Source organism: Sminthopsis crassicaudata, chromosome 1 (assembly GCF_048593235.1).
Source record: "Sminthopsis crassicaudata isolate SCR6 chromosome 1, ASM4859323v1, whole genome shotgun sequence".
NCBI classification, from domain to species: Eukaryota; Metazoa; Chordata; class Mammalia; order Dasyuromorphia; family Dasyuridae; genus Sminthopsis; species Sminthopsis crassicaudata.
This window is the reverse complement of record NC_133617.1, coordinates 246,285,603-246,313,429: the sequence shown is the minus strand read 5'-3', so window position 1 is coordinate 246,313,429 and position 27,827 is coordinate 246,285,603. Positions and strand designations below refer to the sequence as shown.

At 33.4% G+C, this 27,827-nt stretch overlaps 1 protein-coding gene across 1 annotated transcript in view; it reads right to left on the bottom strand.

Annotated features, from left to right (window-relative positions):
• Positions 1-12,492: 12,492 nt before the first annotated feature.
• Positions 12,493-27,827, bottom strand: part of DSG1 (desmoglein 1) — a 35,582-nt gene continuing 20,247 nt past the window's right edge. The window contains exons 9-15 of the mRNA XM_074277142.1: positions 26,554-26,813; positions 26,327-26,466; positions 23,315-23,710; positions 21,605-21,732; positions 19,931-20,009; positions 17,473-17,684; positions 12,493-15,451 (exon numbers count right to left, since the gene is read on the bottom strand). Of these exons, the coding sequence (XP_074133243.1) occupies positions 14,342-15,451; positions 17,473-17,684; positions 19,931-20,009; positions 21,605-21,732; positions 23,315-23,710; positions 26,327-26,466; positions 26,554-26,813 (2,325 nt within the window). The 3' untranslated portion in view covers positions 12,493-14,341. The remainder of the gene's footprint in view (positions 15,452-17,472; positions 17,685-19,930; positions 20,010-21,604; positions 21,733-23,314; positions 23,711-26,326; positions 26,467-26,553; positions 26,814-27,827) is intronic.

Sequence of the window (27,827 nt, the reverse complement as noted above, 5' to 3'; positions counted from 1 at the left end):
GTTTCTCCACCCCAAACCCCTGGGCTGGTCTGAAAGACTTGCATCGTTATTGCTCCAGGTAAAAGCGTAGACACACCTTGCTTCTTATTGCAATGAAACCCTTTGTTGGACACCAAAGAGAAAATTTTACAGAGTGAGGACAAGATTTACAGTGAAGATACCCAATGAATAATAAATTACTCACAACATGAAAAATAATTAAAATGCTAGCACCTATCATCATCTTGAATAAAATTAGTAGGTTTCTTCTTACTGTAAGCATTAAAAAAGCAAAATTATATATACTGTCTACCAATACACATATCTACTAGAGTACTACAGGGAACAAGATGTGCACCCTAGGAAATTCTATAGTCATTTGTCTTTCTTAGTTCAAGGGGTACTAGGATGACAATATATTGCAAGGAAATTGAATTGGAAATGAAGCTAATATTAATTGATTCAGCATCCTTGGTACATCTTCTCTATAAGTTCCTTTGTTCATGAAAAAAGGATTGTACTTATAGTACTTTCCTGTCTTCTGGGAATCTCCTACTAGAAATAAATGTATACATTTGAGAGAATATAGGGAGGAGAATTAAAATAATTAGAGGATTGTGTCTTAAAATAAGAGAGTAAGATAATGGGCACATGTGCCAACTTATGAGAAAAAGGCATTATTTTAAAATATGAAAAAAAAACTTAATTCCCAGGTAGAGGCATCATTGAGATGTTGTACATACTGTAATAAATACTTAAAATTATAGTGAAAAATGCAGTCATAATTCAAATATTTACAGATCTTAGCTTTGAAAGCTCAGCATTATGTAGAGAAAATACCTTGACTGAATTTGAAAATGTTTTTTATTTGAGTAAATGGCCTCTACAAATTCTCAGAATTAGGAACCATTATTGTACCTACAGGAAACCATATAATAGACAATGGTTTAGTTGAAATGGCTGTTTCATAAGATATTGCAAATTGTAATTCACTATAAGAAAGGAAAAAGTTAAGAGTTATACAGAAATGGACCTGGTTGCTTCAGTAGGAATTGAGTTCCCCATAATTTGCTGTTATTGTTGTAGAGAGCATTCATCTCATGTTTCAGGTTGGACTAGATAACCTGTTGTCTCTAAATCTAAGATTTTATGATTTATGTTAAATTATAGTGGGATCCAGTAAAATATAAACTCCTGAAAGTTATGTACTACCTTATTTTTGTCTTTTTATTCCCTGTTCTAGCACAACAACTGACACATAGTGGATGTTTTAAAATATCTTATTGAATTGAATTGGATCTGGAACTCTGCATAGAAGTTTAATACTATTATCTGAAGTATTGCCATTGTTTGGAATAATGGGATATACCTAACTAAGGTGAGAGCACCCAAGCTCAGGAGTCATTTCTTAACTTGTCTCAGGAACAGTATACCAAATAGTAAAGAAAAATATCTCTTAAATGTGTGAATAAATTTCATTGCCATTTAAGTAACATTAGCTCAAGAAATGTTAGTAATATTACTTGTAAGAATAATCCTGAATTTTCATAGCTTTTTGGTGGCCAGTTTCTAGAATGTTACTTATTAATTAGTATAAATTAGCAAAATACCTATTGAAAATTCATTACAATACAATCACATCCTATTTACATTTACTTTTCATGAAGTTCACTATATTGAGAGAGAAGGAATTGAGAAGTATTATTTATGTGGTGCCTTGATTACCACCTAACATAAGAATACTCTGGCGTGAAGTATTTTCAAGAATATTTTCTTTCACTAATCCACTCTTAACCCAGATCTTTACCAGATCAGTAAGATCTGTATCTATTTTTATTTTCTTCTGTTTGAGAAGTTCTAGCTTCCCTCCTTTTTAAAAATCAGTAGATAGCAGAGTATAATGAAAAATCACACCCAGCTGTTTCAATAGCAGTCACTGCAGACTCATTCATTCTCTGATATAGATTGCTTTCTTTTAAAGATAATCTAGTGCTTTTATGATAAATATATAGGGAATATACACACATATGTGTAAATACAGATATATATATATATATATATATATATATATATATATATATATATATATATATATATATATATATATATATATATATATATATATATATATATATATATATATATATACACATTGCATAGTAATGTCAAGTACCATATAACTGAATGATGAATTGCTAACATTTTTTTCTACCTGAATACTTAGGTGTTGAGTCCATGGATTATCCCATTATTGAAGAATATTTCCCATGAATCTAAGAATGAGAATGGAGGTCCAAATTTGTACATAACAACAAAATTTTTAAATATCTCCAGAAAATGCTATCCTAAATGTCATGATGCCTCTGTTTAAGAACCTATTTTATGAGGATTATCATTATTTTCTTAAGCATCCCATTTCTTTTTGGATATTTCTAAATTTTTGGTAGTTTTTTTTCCCCTTATAGCAACGAAAAGCTTAATATTTTAGCAACTTCTTCCAGTTTTATCTTTTAGCAGCATCTCCTAGTTCTTTCCTCTTGTAATAAGTAGAACAAGTATTTTTTTTTCTTCTACATGTTAATTTTCAAACATTTTTGCATTTCCTTTTAGTTATGTCCTTTAGTTAGCATTTGGAATATCACTTTATTTGGCAGAAACTTAAAAAAAACAACAACAAATAGAATGTAAGTCTTTTAAGAGCAGGAATTGTTTCATTTTTTTCATTCCTGGGGTATAGTATGATACCTAGGATAGTTACCTGGCACAAAGGATAGAATCCAGGCTCTAGGATCAAGAAAACCTGAGTTTAAGTCTGGCTTAAGACATTTTACTTTCTGTGAGTCTCTGGACAAGTCACTTAATTTTGTTGCCTCATTTTTTTTTTCATCTGTAAAAACAGCTGGAGAAGGAGATTGCAAACTAGTATATTTGCCAAGAAAACCCCTAATGGGGTCACAAAGAGTCAAATATAACTAAAATGACTGAAATATAACAATAAAGCATAGTTCCTGGTACATAGTAGAATGTTTAGTAGAATGTTTAATAAATGCTTCTTGATTAACTGATTGATGCTATTTATGATGCATTTGGAGTTCTTTGCTTTCTAAGGATACATAACTGGTCTTTAAAAACTAGATGTTAGAAGGAAAGTATATAGCTATAAATATAAAATATAAATATAGAAGGAATATAAAATACTCATGGCCCTCAGCTTTGGTTGTTGAATGGTTTCATAAAATGTTGTAGATGCAGAAGCTCTCATTTCCACAGGCCTGAAGAGAAGATCTGGCATGTAAACAATAAAGCTTATGTTGTTTTTGACCTAGAGCACTGGCTATGAATACTTGCCTATCTGTACAATTTGAGATAATGGGCCCCAAAGTTAAACATTCTGTCTCTTCATTGAAGTCAATTGATTTATAGCAGCAGATAGACAGAAAACTTGGCTAGTCAATGAGTGGTAGCAGAAACCAAAGCTTAAGGTAATTTTTTTCTAAGGATAGTGATGTTAATACCCATGAGGATAGTTTTAGTTTATACCTACTCCAAATCAAACTTACACATTAGGAAACAGCCTTATTAAATCAGGCTGAGAATTCACTATGGTACCTTTGGGATCTAAGCCACATGTGATGTACTATATGCAGGTTGATCTAATCTCAAAGACTGTCATAGAGAAATATCCGACTTGATGCAGAGGTTTGCAGTAATTAAGACAAGCATCAGATTCCACAATTTGATAAGTCTTTGTTTATTCTTAGTGTCACTGGCAGGGTCAAGCTATTAGTGTCACTGACAGGGTCAGGCTAAGTTAGTGAGATTTGTATCTTTAGCATTTCCCACATCCTTTTTCACTGCACTCCTCTTTCAGCTGTAATCTGCTCTCTCCCCCACAAACTATTAAAGCTATTTCTTTTACTCTCCTGCAATTTTCCAATGCTCTTGTGCTATCCAAAAAACAATGATCTGATAAAAATCCGACCAAGGAAAATAATGAGCCATGTTTTAGGAGTTAATTGTAATTACTTTTAAGGCCACATTTTAAAAGAGGATTTTCTGGAAGCAATGTTTGATCCCAAAGAAATGAATCTCTAATGATGGTATTTTAAGAACTATGTGGCAGAACATATTAGGGGATTTCCTGGAATTCTCAAGTCATATCACATAGGTGAACTCATATGGTTTGCACACAACTTCACAGAACAATATATTTAGAGCTCAATTCTCAACAATGAGATGATTCAGGCCAGTTCCAATGATCTTCTGATGAAGAGAGCCATTTGCACCAAGAGAGAGAACTGTGGGAACCGAGTGTGGACCACAACATAGTATTTTCACTTTTTATTGTTATTTGCTTGCATTTTGTTTTCTTTCTCATTTTTTTCCTTTTTGATTTGATATTTCTTGTGCACCATGATAATTGTGGAAATGTGTATAGAAGAATTGCAAATGTTTAACATATATTAAATTATTTGTCATCTAGGGAAAAAAGGAGGGAAAAAATTTGGAACTCAAGGTTTTGCAAGGGTGAATGTTGAAAATTTCCTTTGCATATGTTTTAAAAATAAAAAGCTTTAATAAAAAAAAGAAAAAATAGATTTAGAGTTAAAAGGGGCGTGACAATAAAAATATAGGATTATAGTATTATATTGTCTCTTCAGGTTAATCTGAATCATAAATCTTTAGCTCTTGAGAGAATACTTCCCTATTTTAAAAAAAATCACTCTGTGGTGGAATATTTGCTATTTGGAGAACTGCTATCTGCTTCTTGGTAAGCTCAGTTTAATAAAGGGTAAGTTAATTTCATATCACAGTTAAAAAAATCAATAGTCCCTAAAGAAGATAGCAGGAAAAGGTAGTATTCTTTCAGTCTGTGTTCCCCTTTGATATCACTGAAGCTTTTGCCTACTTTCTCCTTATTAAAACTTTTCCTTCTTGGTTTCTAAAATACCAGACTTCTGTTTCATGTGGACTCATAGGATCTTGAGACTGGCAGGGATTTTGAAGATCATCAGATATAACTCTTTCATTTTGCAGATGCAGAAGTTGGTGATTAGAGAAGTTTTCAATTTCTTTAACCATTCCACCATCCCTCCAATTAGAACTGTGTTCTTCTAGGACTCAGTCTGTGGTCCTTATTCTTTTCCCCTTAATTCTGTCTTCTTAAAAGAGCTTATTCATTCTCTTGTCTTCACTTGTGGATTCACTTGGCTTTACTATGTGGATAACTCAAGTCTCTAGTGTTTTGTTCTTTAAGACATTTTCTTATTTCTATTAGACATTTTCACATCAGTATCTTATCACTTCAAGTTCAGTTCCTCCAGGAATGGCCATCATCTTATTTCACTAACAACAACAAAATCAATAACAACAACAAATTTTTTTTCCTTCCAGAATAAAAAGAACAACCAGAAAAAAAGCTCCTATAGGACAGAAATCTTTTCATTTTTGTCTCTGCATTCTTTGTGTCCGGGGCATGAAAGGTGATAGGTTTAAAAAAAACAAAAAACCAAAAAAATGTTGATTTAATGGTATCACCTTTCTTTAGTCTCCCAGGATAGAAATATTGTGATTCTCTTGTCTTCTTCACTTCTCACATCCATATGATCATCTTTTTTGCTTTTTGTTTATTTCTCAAACACTTCTTTTTTTTTCCACTTCAACTATCACCAACTTAGTTCAAGACCTTACTACAACTACTTTCCAACTTCTCTATGCCTATGCTCTCATTCAACTTTAGTTCATTGTGTACAGCATTGGTGAGATGAATCTTTAAAAATATACTTTTAATCACTTACTGCCCTCCTTGGAAGACTTCAGTGGCTCCTCATTATTTGAAGGTATCTTTCAAGCATTCAACTCACCAAATCAATTTTCTTCTCTCTATCTCCCCATTCCATTATGGACAGATTGATGCCCTAAATATTTTATACTCCTTTTCACTCTTGTGATTTTGACCATGCTGTTTCATCCATTGGAATATTTTCCCATTTTCTCTACTTCTGTCAACATTTTACCTGATTTTCAAGTCCCACCTATTTACTAATGTTTACCATCATAACTTCTTCCTTCTGTAAACTTCTTTAGCTTTTGCAGGCCTTGAAGGGAATAAAAAAATCACAAAGAAAGGAAGAGTTAAGAAATTAAAAACATAACTGTGGAGGAAAGATACACTAATAAAGATTAAGGAATAGTTGTGCTTATATTCCAATAAATTTTGGGAAAAATTTTGATTATGAAATTTTGAGCCTTCTTGAAATTTTGAAACTTTTTTCCTCCTTTGTTATTTTTAGCCTGATATATTCTCCATCACTACTAGAAATGAAATCCAGTTTAATTCAACATGTATTAAGCCCCTACTTTGTGTAGAGTTGTATTAGGTGTTGGGGAAAGGCTACAAGTTAGTAAGCCCAAAAAGTCACAGAGGTTATGCAAGCACCATTAACTTTATTTTTTAAATTAATTTTATAATTATAACATTTCTTTTGACAGTACATTTGCATAGATAATTTTTTTTTACAACATTATCCCTTGTACTCCATTCTGTTCCGAGTTTTTCCCCTCCTTCCCTCCACCCCCTCCCCTAGATGGCAGGCATTCCCATACATATTAAATTATAGTATATGCTTGGTACAATATATATGTGCAAAACCGAATTTTGTTGTTGTTGTTATTGCAAAGGAAAAATTGTATTTGGAAGGTAAAAATAAGCTGGGAAGAAAAACAAAACAAAAAAAAATGCTCACAGTTTACACTCATTTCCCAGTGTTCCTTTTCTGGGTGTAGCTGATTCTGTCCATCATTGATCAATTGGAATTGGATTAGCTCTTCTCTATGTTGAAGTTATCCACTTCCATCAGAATACATCCTCATACAGTACACTATTAACTTTAAAAAATACCAAAGAGCTCACACAGCCATAGTTAATTCCAAGAAATAAAATCAAATAAAACCAAAGAGCTAACAGCTATCAAAAGCATAAAGCTTGCTTTATTTTGCTGAGGATGGAAACTAGACATATGTTCTGGAGCCTCCGGTAGAAGGAAATCCTCTTTGATAGGTCAAATCTTAATACATATGGCAGTGACTCCCCAGTGAGCTGAGTCCTGACAATGAGGGGTAACAACAATGTGACAAGTTTGATTCATAGCAAGACTTCATGAGTGAAACAGTTTTTGCAGGTATTTTTATGAGCTCAGGGACCACCTAGTGCTGGTGTGAAACAGTTCTGGGGTTTTGCTATGGCAAAATTCATCCAGAGAGTGATACAAAGAATTGTTGTCATACCAAGCTCAGGGCATAGTTTGCTTGCTGGGCTTATTTCTGGAAAAGAATGTTTTCTAATAGTAAAAAGAGAGGGTGGCCTTTGAATGGGGCTCCTGACAACAGTAATCTTTGAAAAGATTTTGGAGGAAAAAGAAGTGCTTTAGATCTGGAAAAGAACAAATGCTGTCCAAAATTTCCAAAACCAAGAAACAACTGGCACATTATTTATCTGAGGTCCCAGAGCCTTTCAGAGCCTTCAATGAATAATGGCAGTATATGTTTTTCTGCTTCTCCCTGTTAGGCTGTGTATCTAAACTCTCCTTTGGATACACATTATCTTTACTGGATCGACACTCTGTTGGCTGTCAGATATACAGTAAATGCTACATCATTATGTCTCTGGTGTTAGCTACTCTCTGCTACCATCTGCTGGTCCTTGGTTGTGTTATCCCCTCAATGCTTTTTTGTTTTCTACCTGTGTCTCCGGGAGAAATATCTGCTAGGAAATATCTCCTCTGTCAAGAGCTAAAGGCACTTTAGTCCTGGGCTTTGACTGAGGCCACATAGTTTTAGGCTATGACAATCACAACCAACAAAGGTTCCAAACTAGCATAAACTTTTCCCCTCATTTGAGATCCTTTGCCCCAGCCATTTATCTAATTTGAGGTTAGGAAATTCCTTCTAAACACCTGACAAATCCTTAATTGTTAGTCTGCATCCTCAATAATTTTTTCATTCTGGAAAACTTTTTATTTTAGATGAAATAAGAGAGCTGGATACAGCTTAGATGAAAAGAGAGAGAGAGAGAGAGAGAGAGAGAGAGAGAGAGAGAGAGAGAGAGAGAGAGAGAGATTGAGTTGATAATGTTTCCCTCATAGAAATATTGTTTCAAAAGATCTTCACAAGAATCCTATGAGATAGGTGTTATTATTATCCTCATTTTACAGATGATTAAATTGAGACAAAAATAGGTTAAGTAATTTGCTTGGGTCACACACAGCCAGTAAGTGTCTGAGGCTAAATTTGAACTCATACTAGGGCTAGTACTCTAACTTCGAAGTTGACAGCTGCCTTAAAAGCCCAGATGGTATACTTATTAAATTGAAAAGAGCTAATGAGAGATAACTACCAATACAATTCAATGTATTAACTGGAATTAACTCCAGTTAATAGAGTCAGGATCCAAAAACAAAACAAAACAAAACAAAAAAACCCAAAAACTCCTTAATAGACTAGAATACCAAGTGGAACCTAGTAAACAGAAGGACAATTTCCTATAGATCCTTTATAAAGATCTATCTAAAAAGTCTGGGAATTATCCTTGAGATTTCTTTTTTATGGCTACCAGTGCAACTTGAACTGTTCTTCCATTGCCCCTCATAGGGTCATGATAATGCCATTATGCTTTGGTCTAGTCAGATCACAACTGGAGTGTTGTTCAGTTTTGGATACAACATTCCAGGAAGAACAATGATAAAATGGAGAATATTCAAAAGAGAGAAGAATCTAAGTTGGTGAGGGGCTTTGAGATTATGCCATATCAGAGTTGGTTGATGGAAATGAGGCTATTATTATTGGAGGAGAGATTTAAGAAAGGGAAGAGTATTTGAAGGATAGTCTTGAGGAAAAAAAATTACTCTATTGGACTCTCAAGAGCAGAGCTAGAAATATTGAATGGACATTTCTAAGACTAGAGAATATTGAGGCATTGATGATAAAGATAATCAACAAGTTAAGGAATGAGAATAAACTATACTACCATAGGTGAGTGAGATAGAGTGGAGATAGGTCATAGGAAATGAGATTAATGATCAACAAGGGTTCTTTTGTAGTCTCGATAGCCTTGTAAATCATAACAAAACCAAGAGATCTGTATGGCTAATTTATTTTTATTGCATTAAATATAAACTCTTTGGAAATTACAAACCAACTTTTAAATTTGCAAGCAAATTATACTCAGAAGCAAACAATGTACTAAGTTGAACTTTGTGTTGAAGCATGAAAAATGTTATAGAGTTTGAAAAATCCCTTAACTACAAAAAGAGTGAAAAAGGAGTCAATAAAAGAAAATAAGTTAAAATAAATAGTTAGATGATTAAGATTGTTGAATAATCATTTAGTGGAAAGAGTAAACAGATGAACCACCTGCTTATTTATTTTCTCAAAATTATTTGAGAAATAACTAAGAGCTAACTGTGAAGTTCAGATGGTTTGAAGCTTAGTTTATATGTAAATTAAACAATCTTAGACATGGAATCAAATTATAATATGCCTTATTAGATGTACTGGTGTACTCTATTGCATTGAGACAGCTAGAAAAAAAATTAAACAGGTATCAAATCAACTAAACTCAACAAATCTTGAGCATCTAATAAATATGTACAAAGTAGTGGTAGAGAATATTGGGTCAAAAGAAAATAAAGTTAATACTTAGCTTACTATGACTGGGAAAAAGTGAGTCATTCAATCAGAGAGAATAAAAGCTAACAAAAAGACAGTATTTGCTTTCTATTATTATCCATAAAATGTCAAGAGATTTTGAGTGTGAGTGCAAGGTTACTAGCATATTGGGTGGTTCTTTTAAGAGGATTTATAAGAAACCATAGATGAGAATCATGAATATAGGCAGGGGCAGGCATGAATGGATTTTACTTTGTATCATTGGAGGGAATATGGAAGCTAATAATAGATCCTGCCAAGTATCTAAGGATATCTTGGACAGGGTCTATCCTATTAGATTTCATTGTTGTAGGGAGTTCCCTAGGGAGGATACCCTTTTACCAACCCAGACTGGTACTTGTTCTGCAATTTAAAAGCTTTAGAGAGTTGCTAGGTTAGAAAGGGGAATTGTCCAAGGTCAAGGAACCAGGCCTAAAACTGTTCTTACAGTCTCTAAGAGGGGTTCTCTCTCAAACAGATCACATTGTCTCACTAAACTTAGCTAAATATTTTGTTTAAAAGAGAATTTCAAAGGCCTTTTTCAAATATCTCTCTATAATTTCTACAACTTCTTAGGTTTCTGTTAAAGTTGTTGAGAAATAAATCTATAAAAACAGCAGGAGAAAGACCTGACTAATTATCAATACATTGGTCTAGATTTAGTGTCAGACATGAATTGTAAGGAATAAATTGCATTTATCATTTCAAAAAATTCATTTTATTAATGAAAATTAAGAAAAAATTCAAATGTTTAGGCAAATGGCTTTAAATTTCCTCATTAAATTGCACTGAATTCTGAAAGTCACCCTACACAAATTCATAAAACTCAAACATTCTGACAAAGACAGAATTTAGACCATATTTAGGAAATGAGATCCTGTATGGAGGACAAAACAAAGCCAGTACAAATATAATTAATCATATCTTTAGCTTTTAGAGTGAAGAAGTGATATGTAGACAATATACCTGGAATTCAATGTCAAAGTTAATATTAAAAATCTTATTTTGCCTAATATCAAATGATAATAAGGAACTTATATTGCAGTAATTTTAACTTCAAAAGTTTTTATTATGCTTTTCCCTTTCGATCTTATTATCTCTCCTTTTATAACTTATAGAACAAATAGAAAGGAATGCTTATAATTTAATCTGAGATTCTGATACTAGTCTGAAATCCTTTTTCTTTTCTTCATAAATTGATTTTTTGTCCTAAAGACTAATAAACAGATGATTTAGCATAAAGGTGAAAGGTAGAATATTTTCTCTTAAAGGGATAACAAAAATAGTTGTGTGTGTCTGTAAATTAGGCACATGTAAATAGTTTAAAATGATTGTAAGCAAAGCTACAAATGGTCAGAAGCATAACTCAAAACTTTTCAAGACTTAAAAAACAAGAATAAATAAATGTAGCCTAAAAAAGGAAATTGTTTGGGAGCCTACATAACAAACTTAGCTAGCTTTTCTCCACATAGAAGGCCCTAAATTGCTGCTTTATGTCTCTCTAAACAGTCTATCAGCTATTGCTGAATCAAATGTGAGGGAAAGAATAGAAAGTAAATCAAGTCCTCAACTATACCAGGGATTACACTTTTATAGGATTAAAAACAGGCAATGTTGTTCTCTGCTACTTTGTCACCTTGGACAAATCACCTAACCTAAGTCACACTTTCATTACCTGTCAAACCAGGTGGTTTTACTATATGAACTGTAGGACCTTTTCAGCTCTAAATCTAAGAAAAGAGCCCTTTTTATTTCCTATGGTCATAACACTTTTTCCTAAGGAAGGGAAAACATCCCATAATGTAGATGTATAGATACATTTGCTTCCATTCTCAAAAAAAAAAAAATTCTTCCAATATCAATCCCACTCTGTATTCATAGGAAAGCTCCATGGAGATGATTTTGATTCATGCTAAATTACCTGGATGCACCAATGATGCCTTCAGGTTGTTTTTTATTTCCCCCTGCTCCCAAGGCGGGGAAGGGTATCTCATATAATGGGCATTAAATTACTGCTTGATATCTAACTATCCAAATAATCTACCCATAAGTTATTGCTGAGTCAAAAGTGGGAGAAAAACAAAAAGGAAATTTCAGTAGTATAACTTGGTCCCTTCCCCCATCTTTCTGGTCTACTTATGTGCTTCCACCCTTCCATGTACTCTATTATCTGTTGACAATCAGCCTTCTTGCAGCTCTTCAAACAAGACTCTGCTCCCTTCTCCAGGCATTTTCACTTGTCCTTCATTCCTGGAATCCTTTCTCTTCATTTACAATTTCTGGCTTCCTTCAAGTCTCAGATAAAATCTCACCTTTGACAGGAAGCCTTTTCTCATGCCCCAGAATTCTAATGCCTTCCCTCAGTTGATAATTCCCCCGTTTTTTACATAGCTATTTGTATTCTCTCCTCCACTGGCCTGTCCTCTTGAGAGATGTTTAGCTTTTTTTTATCTGCAGCACTTAACACAGTATCTACTTAATAAAATTTATCGACTTGTTGACTGTACCCCTTGAGTTACTATGATATATTTTATATAGTGAATAGAGTAATAATAAAAGTATTTCAGTTTGTTTTTTAAATTCCAAATATTCTTATAGGTTAGATGTCCAAGGTAGGGAAAAACAGCAAATAAAGATAAATGAGCTTAAATTCTTAAAAATAATTTTTGATCAGCTTTGGAAACTGGACCTCTATTCTTGGTATTTTTAAAGAATGAATAAGCATGACATCTTGTTTATTCTGTGTGCTAAGAAAAAAGCTAAATAAAGAATTTTATTTATTTTATTCACAAGTCTAGTGCAAATAACTTTTTTTTAAACTTTAATACACTCAATTTTATTTTACTGGGAACAATACCAAGATATATGAATATTTTAAGAAAAACATCTTTCTTCTATCATACAAGTGTATGATGCATTTTTCAAAATTACATTTCTCAAGGCACATAATATTAACTTTTTATTAATTAGGCTTTAGAAATTTTGACTACATAACAATTTATATAGCAACCATACATAAACAATTTAATAAAAACAAGACATTGCTGACCTTTGTTGTATTTTCTGCATAAAAGTAGCACATGTCAACATTTGGAAAATAATTTAAAAAAGGAGTGTGTAAGACAGGTCAAAGGGTGATTGAAATTCAAATCAGCAATGTCTGAGAAATGGGATTGAGGATAAAATATTCCAAATGGGGGATTAGGGAATTGGATTTGTTCAGTGCTATTATGTTTTTATTCAAACAAAAAAAGACAACAGTTTAAGTTCCTAGTCAAACCCTTCAAAAAGTCAGAGAGAAGGCAGAGAGAGACCTAAAGCTCAATCAAAGCCACCAACATTATAAGCAAATACTGTACAGAAAAGTTTCATTCTAATTGTTCCCCGTTTAATATTTTTCATGTATCAGACTAGGTCCCCTTGGGTATTCCCACAGTACTCCCCTACCCCCCAACAGATGTACTGGTGAGCATTTTATTTTTCTCAGCCTCGTAAACTAAATTGTGGTAAGATGTTTGTATGAAGACATGTATAAAGAACTAGATATGCATAAATAATGCTTGAGGAAAATGATAATTAAGAGATATTGTAGTGCAAAGTCACTGATTACAGAGGTTATTTAGTTTTGAGTGGCAATAGCAACCATGACTTCTTTTAATATGCAAATGCAGTATTCCTGCTAGATTTATTTTTTAAAATTTTTCTTTCACAATCTCAAACCATGGTGGATAAGAGAAGGAATTAAATAAAGATGTACATCTGGAATCTTGTGACTCTATTACTCTGTAACACAAACATCCTTTACTGCTACTTTAGTCAGAGCTTACAGAAGGAATAATTCCAGTTCTCACTGCTTATCACTAGCTAGGAAATGTAAGGCTTTCTTTGGGTCCTTAGAGCTGTGATGGCTCTGAAGACTTTGAAGGAAGTTATACCAAGTCCCTATATTCCAGCAACATGGGCAGGTTTGCTCTGAAACATTCTCTTCCTATTATCACTTTCCTATACAGCTTTCCTTTCCAGGGCCTATTTTCTAGTTAAAGCTCTTTTTTACCATCAAGATGAGGAGATTTAGGGAATCCTTAAAATAGATATCCAATATCATCCAAAAGAATTACATTGTGGTTAACTTTTACTCAAGTACATGGTATATTTTTTCCATATATATTATCTACGAAAGCAAAATAGTGCTTTTTGCAAAATTCAAATTCTTCCTTAATGAATGATCATGGTACATGTGCCCTTTTACCAGAGCATTATGGCAGGAAATTCAATCCAGAGCAAGCTAACCAATGAAAACCCCAAGCACAAAGATGATGCTTTATGACTATGGCCTACTTTATTCCAAATTTGGAACATGACCTAAGCCATATATAGATAAAAGCAACATCTACCTCATGTCTCTATTCCACTTTCAGCTTTTCATTAGCACTAATAGAAGAAACAACTGAATTGTAGCCAAGAGAAATTTTCCTGAGAACAGTGTCACAAGATCTTTCTCTCCTGTTGTGATACTATAGGGTCACCCCTTTACACTTCAGTATAATTTAAGGGTCTAGATATGCATCATAAATAACCCTGATATGCTATTTTGGTGTGGGGTGAAATAGCTAAATTTTGGTCATGATTACCACAGAAAAAGGTTCAGATACATTCACTACTTAGAATATTGTATGGTGCTGAATTTTGTGATCCGGCTTCTAGTTGTACTTGGGGAGGATGATCCAATGGTCTGGTTAAAATGATCAGAATTCCTCACATGACCAAGTGTAGAACTGCCACCCAGATTACTGCTGTTCAGACCCACACTACTCAAGCCAGCTCCCCCACTTCCCAGGCTGCTCATTTCAATGCCTCCACCGTTTATGCCAGATCCACTCAGACCTATTCCACCTCCACTCATGCTTACACCTGCCCCACTCATTGTAATACCTCCTCTGCTCACATTACTGCCAACCATACCACTAACACCACCACTAGTTACTCCGGCACCTGAAACAACCCTCTCTGTAACAACTACATTATGGGCATTGGATAAGTCAGGATGAATACTTAGATTGCCCATCAGGCCAGAAGTTGGTCTAATTACTCTTTCAGTCACTACCACATTTGATGTATCTCTGGGATCATAGATATTCAAGGAGGTAGGTAGTCTTGAATTTGGTGCAATTACCCTCTCTGTCACTACAACATTAGATCCTTCTCTGAAATCAGTTAGATCTAACATTCCCTGAAAATCGGAGCCAGAAATGGGCCCTACCACCCTTTCTGTTACCACAACGTTTGAGCTATTCCGAGGATCATGAATAGGTACTTGGGGCTGCAGGGACCCAGTAGTAGTATATGACTCAGTCACTGTAACATTTCCATAGCCCAGAGGATCAGGTATCGGTACAGGATGCTGAACACCAGGCCCAGAGGGATAGGTGCTCTCAGAAACAATTTTGGTGGTACCAAAATGTGGAGACATTGGTGGGTGTCCAACAGGAATATCATTTCCCTGGGGAGGACAACTGGGTTCAGTGTTCTCTGGTGGCCAGGTATGATCAACATCTGGATAGGAATCGATTTCTTTTCCCAGGCTTATATCTGCCAATTTCTTAAATTTCGGCCCCAAAGTATCCAAGAAGCTGTCATCCTCATCTTCTCCAATGAAACTACAACAGCCGATAGAGCCAGCAGAAGAGCCAACCCCTTCAATATCATAAATAAGTAAACAATCATTTGATGGTCTACCTTCATCTTCATCAGCATAGGCAAATGCTTTCTAAATGTGTAAAAGAAAAAATAAACAAGTTATACTTTTAAACATGTTAAACTGTCCCTTTTTCTGTTTTTTTTTTTTAACTAATTTCTTAAAACAAATGATAAATGAGAATTTTTTTTAAAAAATCTTTCAAATGGCTAATTTTTAAGATACCTCTTTTCTTTACCTCCTTCTAGCTCTTTCTTCTTCACCAACCCCATCCCCTTATTTAAAAAAACATATGTTACATGCAAAACACTATATTCAGAGGTAAAATTAGAACTAATCTCTTCTTTTAAAGAATATGCAATCTAACATAGAATTCCCAATCCCTCTATTTTTGTCCGCCTACATTTTGGATTTCCTTCACAGGCTAATTGTATACTATTTCAAAGTCTGATTCTTTCTGTACAGCAAAACAACTATTTGGACATGAATACATATATTGTATTTAATTTATACTTTAACATATTTAACATGTGTTGGTCAACCTGCCATCTGAGTGAGGGGGAAAGGAGGGGAAAAATTGGAACAAAGGGTTTGGCAATTGTTAATGTTGTAAAATTACCCATGCATATATCTGGTAAATAAAAACTATTTTAAAAAATGAAGAATGTCCAATCTAGCAGCAGAGATTTGGCATTTAAATAAATAAGCAAAATCCATAATAATACATGATAAATATATGAGAAGCATAGTTCTATAAGAATTTTAGCATACAAAAAAAATTTTTAGGATACATAGCTGATGAAGGGATATCATAGGTGATAGATTCAGAACTTAGAAAGAATCCTGGAGGTCATTTTGTCTAGCTCTCTTATTTTACAGCAGAGGAAACTGAGGTCCAAAGGGTTAAGTGACCAGTCTCTTGGCCTTTTTTTTCTAGTTTTCATTATTTCTGTTTCTCTAGTTTTCATTATTTCTGACCTCTCTGCAGAATTTACTGTTGATATCTTTCTCTTAGGTATTTTATCTGTTCTCTGATATTGTTCTCTGCTGGTTTTCCTATTCTTCCTCAGCCTCTTTTGTTAGTTCATCATTCATATCATCAGATCTAACTCTAGGTATACCCCAAGCTCTGATCTCTCTTCTCCTTTCCTCTGTATGCTCTCTCACTTGGTGGCTTTGTTAGTTTTTATGAGTTTAATTATTATCTGTCTACAGGGATATCTAAGAACTCCATATCCAATCCAAGTCTCTGTCAAGCTACATTTCATGTATCACCAACTGTCTATCAGGCATTTAAAAGTGCTGGTTTCATAAATATGTTAAATTCCACATATCTAAAACAGAAACTTGTCAGACATTTAAAATGAGGGTTTACAGACATTTCAAATTCAATCTATCTGAAACAGAAATTTATTTTTCCCTTATATCTATCCTTTTATCATACTTCACCCTACATTTTCAACCAGGAGCCAAAGCTTATCATTTCTACCTCCATAGCATTTTGCCTCTATCTTCTCTCTATCCAAAGAGCCAAAACTCAAATTCAGGTCTATAACTTTAACTTAAATATTGCAATGGACTCAATTCATCTTGCTTTGAATCTATCTCCATCTCACTGCCTCTTCCAGTTGCCAAAGTGCAGTTTGTTACTCTCTAAACTGCAATGGCTCCCAAGTGCATTAGACACAAGGAAGAAAGATAGTTAAAAGGGTGGAGGTGGAAGGTAGGAGATGGAGTGCCATGGGTATGAGATTGAGTGAAGGTCAGTTTGTCAGGAATGTAGAATGTAGGAAGGGGAGTAATATAATAGGTTTATAAAAATAAGTTGGATTCTGGTTTGGCTTTAAAAGCCAAAGAGAGAAGAGTTTATTTTTGAGCCTAGGGCCAATTGGTTAGGGGGGAGGATTTGACATGGCTGTCCTAATATCACCTTCCCACTATAATCATGCTATTCACTTTTCCATCTGATAAAGTCTAATCATAATATTAGAGTTGAATAGAATAGGACGTGATCACGTGTTGTGGAAATGCCATTTATATGCTTATTCTGATAGAGCCATAAATAAAGCAGAAGCTGCTATTATGTTCATTACCTGGCAGAAGTAGCTTTCCATGAAGTTCATATTCAGGCCTCCTTCTCTACATTCTCTCATGGAATTCCTTCTTAATGTTCCAGAATATCCTTGACATACTTCAGGGACTGCAGATGTTTTTACTCCAGTTGATAGTTCATATCTTGATGTTCCCATTCCTCCTTCTCCTAGATCTCCCATTTCTCTTTCTCCATATTCATTTGTATAAACTCCTAAAAGGATTATTAATTTAAATGTTTAGACTCCAAAGAAACTTACAGAAATACTTTGTTTATCAAGAGAAGTATAACACATTCATGAGTATTTAAAAACAAACTTAGATGAAGAAAGACAAAATCATCATGTGCAAAAAAGTGAAATACTATTACAAATTCAGAATCACAGAATTTCATAGACCATCTAGTCTATTCATGCCCAAATTAGAATACTTTCCAGGGCTTCTTAAACTTTTTCCACTTGCAACCCCATTTTACCTGAGAAATTTTTAAGTGATCCCAGATATATACATAGAATAGGTATACAGATAAAAATTTACTAATAATAAATCATAATTTTGCAACCCTCTCATTCAGTTACAAGACTGTCCCCGCCATGGGGTTGTGAACCACAATTTAAGAATCTAGGCTTTAGATGAGGAAAAAAAAGAGATAAAAATGATTCCTTATTCTCTGAATACTTCCACTGAGGCAGAACCTAGTAGCAGAGTAGCATAATAGAAAGAATGTTAATTATGGAATCAGTACTAATCCCCACTCTGCTACTATTTAGTAATCTTGAATAAGTTTCTTTTTTTGTAGCATAAGGGGCATGCATTCAATGATTACTGAGGTCTATTTCAGCTCTAAAACTGTGATTCCAGAGAACTGATGATGACATACTAGGTACTTCCTGACTAAGACTGGATAGTTTTTGAGTACAGAATAGGACACAAATATTTTTGTTTGCTACCAATGAGGAAATTTGTTTGGCTTGATTACATTATAAGAATAATATTTTTCTTTTTTTTTCCACAGGGTGGGTGAGAATAGATTTTTCATTAGTTAAAACCACAATTAAAAATAAAGAAGTGTTTGGGGAGGGTGTATTATAGGGGGAGCACATTTCATATATTTTTAAGTGACATCATTATCTGTTACTTTTTACTTCATAACAAGTGATCCCTCACAGAATGGAATTAATCTCCAAATGTTTATAATTTGAAAACAAAACAGATCATCTATAATGTTCTATACTTCCCCTCCTCTACCTGGCCCTAATAATAATATTAACATTCACATACCATCATTTTAAAGTTTGTAAAGCATTTTATATATGTTACAGTTGATTCTCATAACAACCGTGTGAGGTAGATGCTAATTCTCCCCATTTTGTAGATGAGAAAAGTGGGGATGAGAACAATTAAATGACTTATTTAGCTAATTATGTCCAGGATTTGAGATCAGATTTTCCTGTTTCCTCATCTAGAATTCTATCAATATGCCCCTCCCTTCATAGATATGATTTCAAAATGTTAAGTATAATGTTAACCTTATGTTAATAAAATGTTAAATATAAGGTTTACCTTAAATACCATGGTCTTCAAAGGGTTAACATTATGGCTCTTTCAAAGGACAATGTATGGTTTGCAGTAGGCATGAGTAGGTTACAGCATATTACCAAGGTAGATTTTTCACAGAAGAAGCTATGAAATTGGTGTCAGCAGGGACATGAGAACAAATGGAATTGACTTGTTTAAGGAATGAGAATATGGAATAACTGATAGATCACTCCTGTGGTAATCTTACTCAATGTCAAGAATAGAGACTAAAAGAATAACTGCAGCACTCTGGATGGACCCTTAAAGAGGATTTAGGGGAGGATATGACAAAATGATTCAGGATGAGAAGGTATAGATGTGATATGATCTTCATTATTGGAAGGAGTAGCCTAGGAATGTGTTGGAGGCAGCACAAAACCAGCTCATGGAAGCATATCTTAAATATTTTCATTTTTAGCATTTATGCTTTGGAAATCAACAAATTCTAAACCAGGACTTGATTTATTTTATTGATTGGCTATACAGAAAGTTTAATCTGAAAGTGTTGGAAAAAATGTTAATAATGCAAATTAAACTTATACTTATTTTGTACATAGATCTTCCCTCCCTAGCTCCTAGCCCCCACTCCACTTCAAATCACAGTTACACATTTTTTTTGTGTGTACACAGTTTGTTGTTGTTACACATTTACCAGCTTATTCCTGAAGCCTTGGGGCTGAGATTACAGAACAATGGGGTATGAAAGAATAAAACTAAAAATAGTTTCTCCAGAGACAAATTATGTACCATAAAAAAATCTTAAAAATAAAAGCTACTAAAATTTTAAAATGAAAATGTGATCTGGCCTCGACAATAAAAAAATAAGCATTTTTCCTCACTATTTAAAGTTTATAATATAAAATACATTTGTATCTTACTTACCAGTGGTATCAATACATTCATTCATATTTCCAGTAGCATCTATCACTGGTATAACTGGCACACAGATGTTGTTTATATCCTAAAGGAAAGGAAACCATTATTTTTTTTTCCTTTTGGCAACAACAAAAATTGATTTTTCCATTATATATTTCATATTCTTTGTTTCCCCCCCCCTCTTCCCCGCTATTTCCCTTAGATTCTTAAGATGTCTTTTTATGATGATTAGATTTACATCTTCATTTGGCATTAGGATCTTCCAGTGAGGAAACTCCCTCTGTCAGTGCAGATAAGCCCTACTTGTGCAACTTCAGTCTTGGAGTCTTAAAGGCTATCTGATTCACTGCAAAAATTAAATGACTTGCCCATATCACATAACTATTTTTAATCACATAGAGACAATGTTGAATCCATGTCTTCCTCATCTGGGAGCCAGCAATCTTTACACTATATCACTCTCATATTTAAATAATATATAAACTTATTGAGGTACATAAGAAGCTTTGAAACCCTCTATTCTTTAACTTCATTTAGGAAATTTTTCCTGATTAACTTAATCCTATGCTGATAAGTCATTTAGTCATTTTAATCTATTAATTTTGTATTAATCTGTATTAATTTTCTTTGCATTAAAATCATTTTCCAGTTTGAATATGTTCCATCTCTCCAATTACATTGTTAGTTTCTTGAAATAATGAGCTATTTCTTCTATTTATTTTGTTTTTCTTTATCCCTACTCCTATCCTTTGCCAGGACCCAACAGGAAAATTCATGCCCACTAGATTTTAGTAAATGTGGACTGCTGCATTTCTGACTTTTTTTTTCAGAATCTTTTATAAACTTTCCTCTCTTCAATTGTCTTCTCTATAAATTATTATCCTAACTATATAAAAATATGTAAGCAGCAAAATTTTAAAAATGTGAATCACAAAAAGGAGATATGCATGTGATACATTTTTACCCTATATACAGTGTTATTTCTTTTTTGAATTGCCTAATAGTAAAATTATGGTATAATATGAGGGGAGAAATCTCGCAAGTTTGTTAAAAGATTTAGATATAACAGCAGAGCTTTTCCAAAAATAAATATTTTCATTTATAATTATGTAATATTTTAAAGCAATCTTGATGATAAAAAAAATCATTTGAATTCCCTAGCATTTAGGTAAGCAACAAGTGATTGTCATGACTTACAATACTGAGATGCTAAAAATAGCATAAGGATCAGTGACATTTCTCCATTGAAATAACTGGTCCTAGTTCAATTTAATACAATTTAGTATGTTTGTAGGTTAATTCATAATTAACCTACAAATTAAACAAATCCTTCTTCAAGGTGAATTTAATAAAGAAATTAATAAGTCATATATTTAAAAAAAACAAAATTTGAGTGGATTAGACCCTTACAAGACTGAAGAACTGTATCCTGACTTATGAGGTATACATTTTATTCTGTTCCAATTATTAATTGTCTTTACTGTCTGAGGTTTCAACTCTTTGCAAAGTATTCAATATTTTCTTCCTCCTACCTGAGCAATTGGTAAGAATCATATCTTTTTTCTTTCCAAATTGTGCAGAGAAAAAAAGTGATCTACTTAGCATTCTGACTTAATTATTTGTTTAGAATTCAGTTTTCAGCTGAATTGCAAAGGGCATTTCTACAAGATCAGTACTTACATCGGGCTGAGGTCCTTCTACTGCCCAGGAATGGATTGCACCTTCTGAACACTCTGGAACAGGTTCAAAACCTCCTCCCACACCACTGGTACCCCCACAGTCACATGCTATCAACAAAAATGGAACCACTAGCAAAGAAAAGTAGAAATAGATTGCAATTAGCAATAGTTTTATGTTTTCATGGAAACAGATTTTTTTTAATTAAGATTATATTTTGTTAACTGAGAAAGCTTCATAGTCAACACATTTTGCTCTGAAATTGCTATTAAAAGATGAAAAAACCCTTTGAAATATTTCAAACACTGGAATTAATTTAAGCTTCTGTCACTGACTACGTTCAAATCCATTATAGTACAGGGTGGCCATTTTTAATACTCCTGCCATCAATTCACACCCTTTTTGAGAACTCAAGATGCTTCTCTCTAGTTTGTCTCATTAAGTACAAAACCTTGTTCTTCAAGGCCGATGAAAATTTGATATCTACCTACCTATCAAACCAATCTGTCATTTGTCTTTAAAACCCAATCTTTAAGTCAGTCTTTTCCAGTCTTTTCACTGCCTTTTCAAATATGTCATGATCATTCATACCTTCATGTCTTTGCACATGCTGCATCTCTTTCTTTTAAATGGCAATGCTCTTCTCTTCTACTCATGATTGAAATCCTAATAATTCATCATGACCTAGACCAATTCTCCAGCTACTCCAGGAATTTCTTTATCCACTGAACTCTTGCTAATTCATAATAATGTAGCATTGGAATAAATGAAGTCCAAAGCTCACTTTTGTTAATTATACAAACTTCTTCTATGAAATATCACAATCTATTCTCTGTCAAAAATTTAACAAAAGTTCAAGGATTGTTTATGTTTATGAAATAAACTTCCTGGATAGTCAAACAAGAAACAATACTTTTTTTTAAATGAATACACCTTGTTTTAATCCATTTTATACTTTTGCACTATATTTTATATTCTTAGCTACTTGCCTACATCTTTTCTCTTCTATTAGTCTCTAATTTTCTTGTAGGCTGGAATCCTATCTTATTTTTTCTGCATTCCTCACAGGATCTGGTATAATATAGATGGGGTATAGGCATTTACAAAGTACTTTGTTCCAGGCATTTTATCAATAAATAATGTCTCATTTGATTCTTACAACAGCACTGGAAAGTGGGTGCTATTATTATTTCCATTTTGCAGTTGAGGAAACTGAGATAGGCAACAATTGAGTGACTTGTCCTATGGTCACACAATTATAAGTTATCTGAGGCCAGATTTGACTTCTTGTATCTCCAGTGTTCTATCTACTAGCTTCTCCTAGTTGCCTGCACAGAGAAGGATCTTAATACTTCATGTTTTTTAAATGAATTAGTGAATTGCAACTAGCTTTAAAAGTAAGAAATATATAGTAAAAAATCAGTTAACATCAGAAACAAATACAATGTCTATAATTTAAATGAAAATAATATTTCTATTTTATGGAGTAACAGAATACAGAGTCAAAGAAAGTATTTACTAGAGGCACCTACCTCTCTTTAAAAGTCAACATTTTTCTAGTTATTTCCACTATCAGACACTCCTATTTCTTCCATATTAAGTAGCATATACTTCAAATATTAATAGATGGTAAAGAAATATGAGGTGAAGTTTAATAGAGAAACAGAAAACATGCTCCTCTATAGACACTGGATAAATAAATTAAATACTTACACCCAAGTATCAAGAAACCCATGACAAGCAGTCCAATGCCTGCAGGACCAAGATGTACATTATCTCCAAGAGCCGGGTAGGGTCCCACATGGGGACCATTAGTGTTGGTATTGATATCTTCATTACCCTTGTCTCCATTGCTATCCGTGTTGGTTTCTGGAGTGTTGCCGTCTTCTCTACCTTCACCACCTCCATCTCCACCACCACCTCCATCTCCACCACCACCACCATCATTACCACCACCACCATTACCACCACCATTACCACCATCATTACCACCACCATTACCACCACCATTTCCACCACCATTTCCACCACCAGAGCCATCATTGATTCCTCCTTCCAATTGGCTTAAATCAAGAAGAATGGTGCCAGTACAAGTTCTTTGGAGAGTATCTGAAATGATAAGATATTAAAGCAACATCACATGTAAAATACAGTTGCCACACCAAAGTATTTATCTATTAGCTTATTTATTGTTTTTTTTCAAAGTTATGATGAAATTAATTGGAAGCTCTGTACATATATTTTCAGCATTTAGCACATATCAGATGCTTAATAAAGACATTGATTAATTGATTTCCACAAAATTGCCAGTTTCTTTTATATTCTTTTGTACATTAACACCTGAATAGATTTCTTTTTGAAAGTTTCTCAAGACAGATCTGAAGTTCTGAGTATATGCTCATTATCTGTTTAGATTTTCACAGCTGTCTAAAGAACCAAATTCTCACTGAGATTATAAGGGGCTCCTCTAGAAGTGTAATTAAAAACTAGCTGTAGCAGCAAAGCATCCTCTGTCCTAAAGGCTTGTCTCTCATAAAAATCATCAAAGGAAATAGAAACATGCTTCATCTGAAGCAAGGAGATCCTTATTCCATAAAGATGGCTAAGTCTTTCTGATTTTGCAAATGGAAATTATAACTCTACTAAAGGAGAGAGTTGCACCTAAATCTATACCACAACTTTGAACCTGACATCTTGTGATAGCATCAATTTACTTACTTGTTCCAAAATAACTTTAAACAAGTTGACTCATATTGAATAAATTTGGCACAATCAGAATTGAATCCAAATAAAATTTGAATTATAGTTGTACCTTATTTCCTGAATCTGAATGGTGGTTCAAATATGTTTTAAAACTTAAGTGACATTAACTGCACAGATAGATAAATTTCTCAGAAAAACAAAATTTCTATCTAAAAAACAAAAACAAACATGGGTACCATTTGTCTTATATTCATTGAAATTTACTTTTGTGTAAGAATTGTAATGATTTCATTTGTTGATCATATAATTAAACTGAAGAAAATGCCATGTTAGAGATAACACTAGATAGAATGATAGCAAGAATATAGGATATTTGGCAGCAAAGTCCCTTTAGTTGCCTACAAGTATCTACAAATTAAAACAATACCATAGTAAAACTATAGGTCTGTAAGGGGTATGTAAAAGCAAAAGAACAATAAGGCATCTAGACCAAAGAAGAGCCTCAACTTGATGTGGGGCAAGTTGAGAAAAATAGGACAGAATTTCTGTTAACTATTCCAGTTTCAATCATTCATATTTATACTGTTGAATATACTTAGATAACCTAGATCTGGAGGAGAGGCTGTAGAAATTCAGCAATAAAATTATTCTAGTATTGGGTCAAAAGGATCTTTTTTTTTGGGGGGGTAATAATCATTTATCATGTTTATTATCAAATAAAACTTAATTAGAATTAATTAGAAGAAAGGTCAGTCAATGGAAAAATATGGAATAGTCTTAAGAATTATAGTTGTGTTGCTTTATTTTTAGTCTTTGATACTTGAGTGAATCTGTAATTTAAGGCAGCTCAAAAATATTTAGGGGGATAAAAAGAAAGGGCAACTATCCCCCCAATCACTCTCTTCTCCTCAAATAGCATATATTTTAATTGAGGAGATAACATATAAATAACTCTATATGTATATGTTATATAAAGAGTAAATGTAGATAATATGAAAGGAGAAGGCAGCAGTTGGAAGGGCCTCCTACAGATGATAGAAAATGAGATGATTCGTGAAGAAAGTTATGGAAATTAAGAGGTGGAAATAAATGAGTGAGCATTCCATGCAGGGGAGACAACCTGTATATAAGCACATATAGGTTATGAAGCATCAAGTTTGAAAACTTGAAAGTAAGCCACTGTAACTGGGATAGAATTCATGAAGAGAGGTCAAACTGGAAAGTAGGAAGGGTAATAAAAAAACAAACCGAGATCTTTATATTTGATCCTGTAGATAACAGAAAGCCGGTGGAGCTCACTGAACAAGAGGGTAAAATGGCTAAGCCTAAATTTTAGAAAAATCATCTTGACAGTTGAGTTGAAGATGAAGTGGAACTGGGAGAGAATTGAGGTAAGGAGATTAGTGAGAAAGTTATTGATATAGTGCAAGGGAGAGCTCTCTGCTCACTTTGAGCCTTGCCTCTCCAACTGCCTATTTATTATTGTATTTGGTACTTCATAAAAACCAATTCCATAAGTATTTTATTTACCTTTCCATAGCTGCCCTTCCATTAATTATTATATCTTTATTATGCATGCTTGTTTTATAATGAACAAAAATGCCAATAAGGATATGGCTCTGTCCTCTTAGTAGAGGGCCAAGTCATTAGTCATTAGACAAAGATATTACATCATCAATAATTGGAATAATTTTGAGCTGTTAGAATTATTTAATTTGAATATTCTGTGCCCATGGGGAGAAAATGAACTTACACAGGACTTAAGGTTATTTTGTGTTTTTGTTTGTTTATATAAGTTGGTATAATAAAAATTCAGTAAAATTTACAGATTCTACATTAGTGAAATATTATCATAAATGTAAAAATCTGTATTTCTTATGGTTCTAATCTATATTGACTAATTTGGAAACTCATTAAAGGGCAAGGTTATAAGAGAAATGATGAATATTTTGTTATTTCACTGTAATTATGACTGTATTAGTGAACTTTTAGGCTATACAATTTTAGAAAATATTTTCTTACCATCTATAGATAGAATGGTTCCTTCATAGCGTCCTCCAATCCTTTGGTATACATCTCTGGTTATTGTATTTTGCAGGATAAGTTGGCCAGTTCTTTCATTAACTGTTAGCAAGCCACCAGGATTCGTTCCCATTACATATCTGTATTTTGAAGAATTCCACAAGATTAACAATTTGGGAAAAATACATTTATATTTAAAAATGCTTATAATTGGACATCTTTCTTACCTGACTGTTTTTGAAGGTCCTCTTGTGTCCAGATCAGTTGCTACCATTGATCCAATGACATCATTTTTGTGCATATTTTTAGTTATGATGTAAGTTTTAGAAGCTGGAGCAAATACTGATCCTTCAATTACATTCTCAACTACTACTGAGATAACAGTTGCTTCTATTTTATATTGAGACATAACTGAATGATGGAATTCAGCTTTGTTTCTAACACCAATGCTAAGCTGCATATTCTGTATTTCTTCATAATCAAGAGGCTAGAATATAAAAAGAAAAGTATAGTCATTCTCACAATCTCATATTTTCTCTACTCTCTTCTGACATTGCCATCACCCTGATATAGGCCCTTATCACCTCATTATTAGACTACTGCAATAGTCTGCTGACTGATCTCCTTGTCCCATATCTATCAAATTGATACTATTAAAATACTTGTCTGATCATATCATCCATCCTACTGTGGTCCCTAATACTTCCAGAATAAAATATAAGATCCTATATTTTATTTTTTAAATCCATCCATAACCTGGTCCCTTCTTGCTTTTCCAGTCTGCTTATAACTTACAACACTCTTTTTTCTCTCCCTCTTCCCATATCCTATGTGATATAATGACCTTTTTTCCTTTCAATGATACTCCATTTCTCAATTCTGAGTATTTTCCCCAGTCGTCCCCCATTCCTGGAATGGTCTCTCTTTCTCCTCATCACCTGTCTAGCTAGAAGACTTCTCTGCCTTCCTTCAGATCTCAGCAAAAGTCTAACCTTCTACAACAAAATGTTCCCATTATTCCTTAATCTTTGTGCCTTCCTTCTGAGATTATCTGCAATTTGCCTTATATTTACCTTGTTTGTACATAGCTACTTGTAGTTTGTCTCCCCCACCACCACTGTGAGCTCCTTAAGAACTATGACTATATTTTGCCTTTTTTGGTCATCTAAACACTTAGCACAGTATCTGGTACATAGTAGATATTTAATAAAAGCTAGTTGATTACTTAATCTAACATGAAACAAAATTCTAACCTAGAGAGAACCAATCAATCAAAAAATCCTTTTTGGGTACCTACTATGATTCCAAGCACTGTTCTCTTTTTGGGGACACAAAGACAAAGAGCAGAAACATGAGACTATTTGCTAAGAATTTGTATTTTTTTCTTTCTCCACTTAAATATAGACAAATTTGTACTAATACATGTGTCTATATTCACAGAGTAATAGATGCACCTTTGCTTTAAATATGATTTTAAGATATGAGAATTAGTTGAAAACAA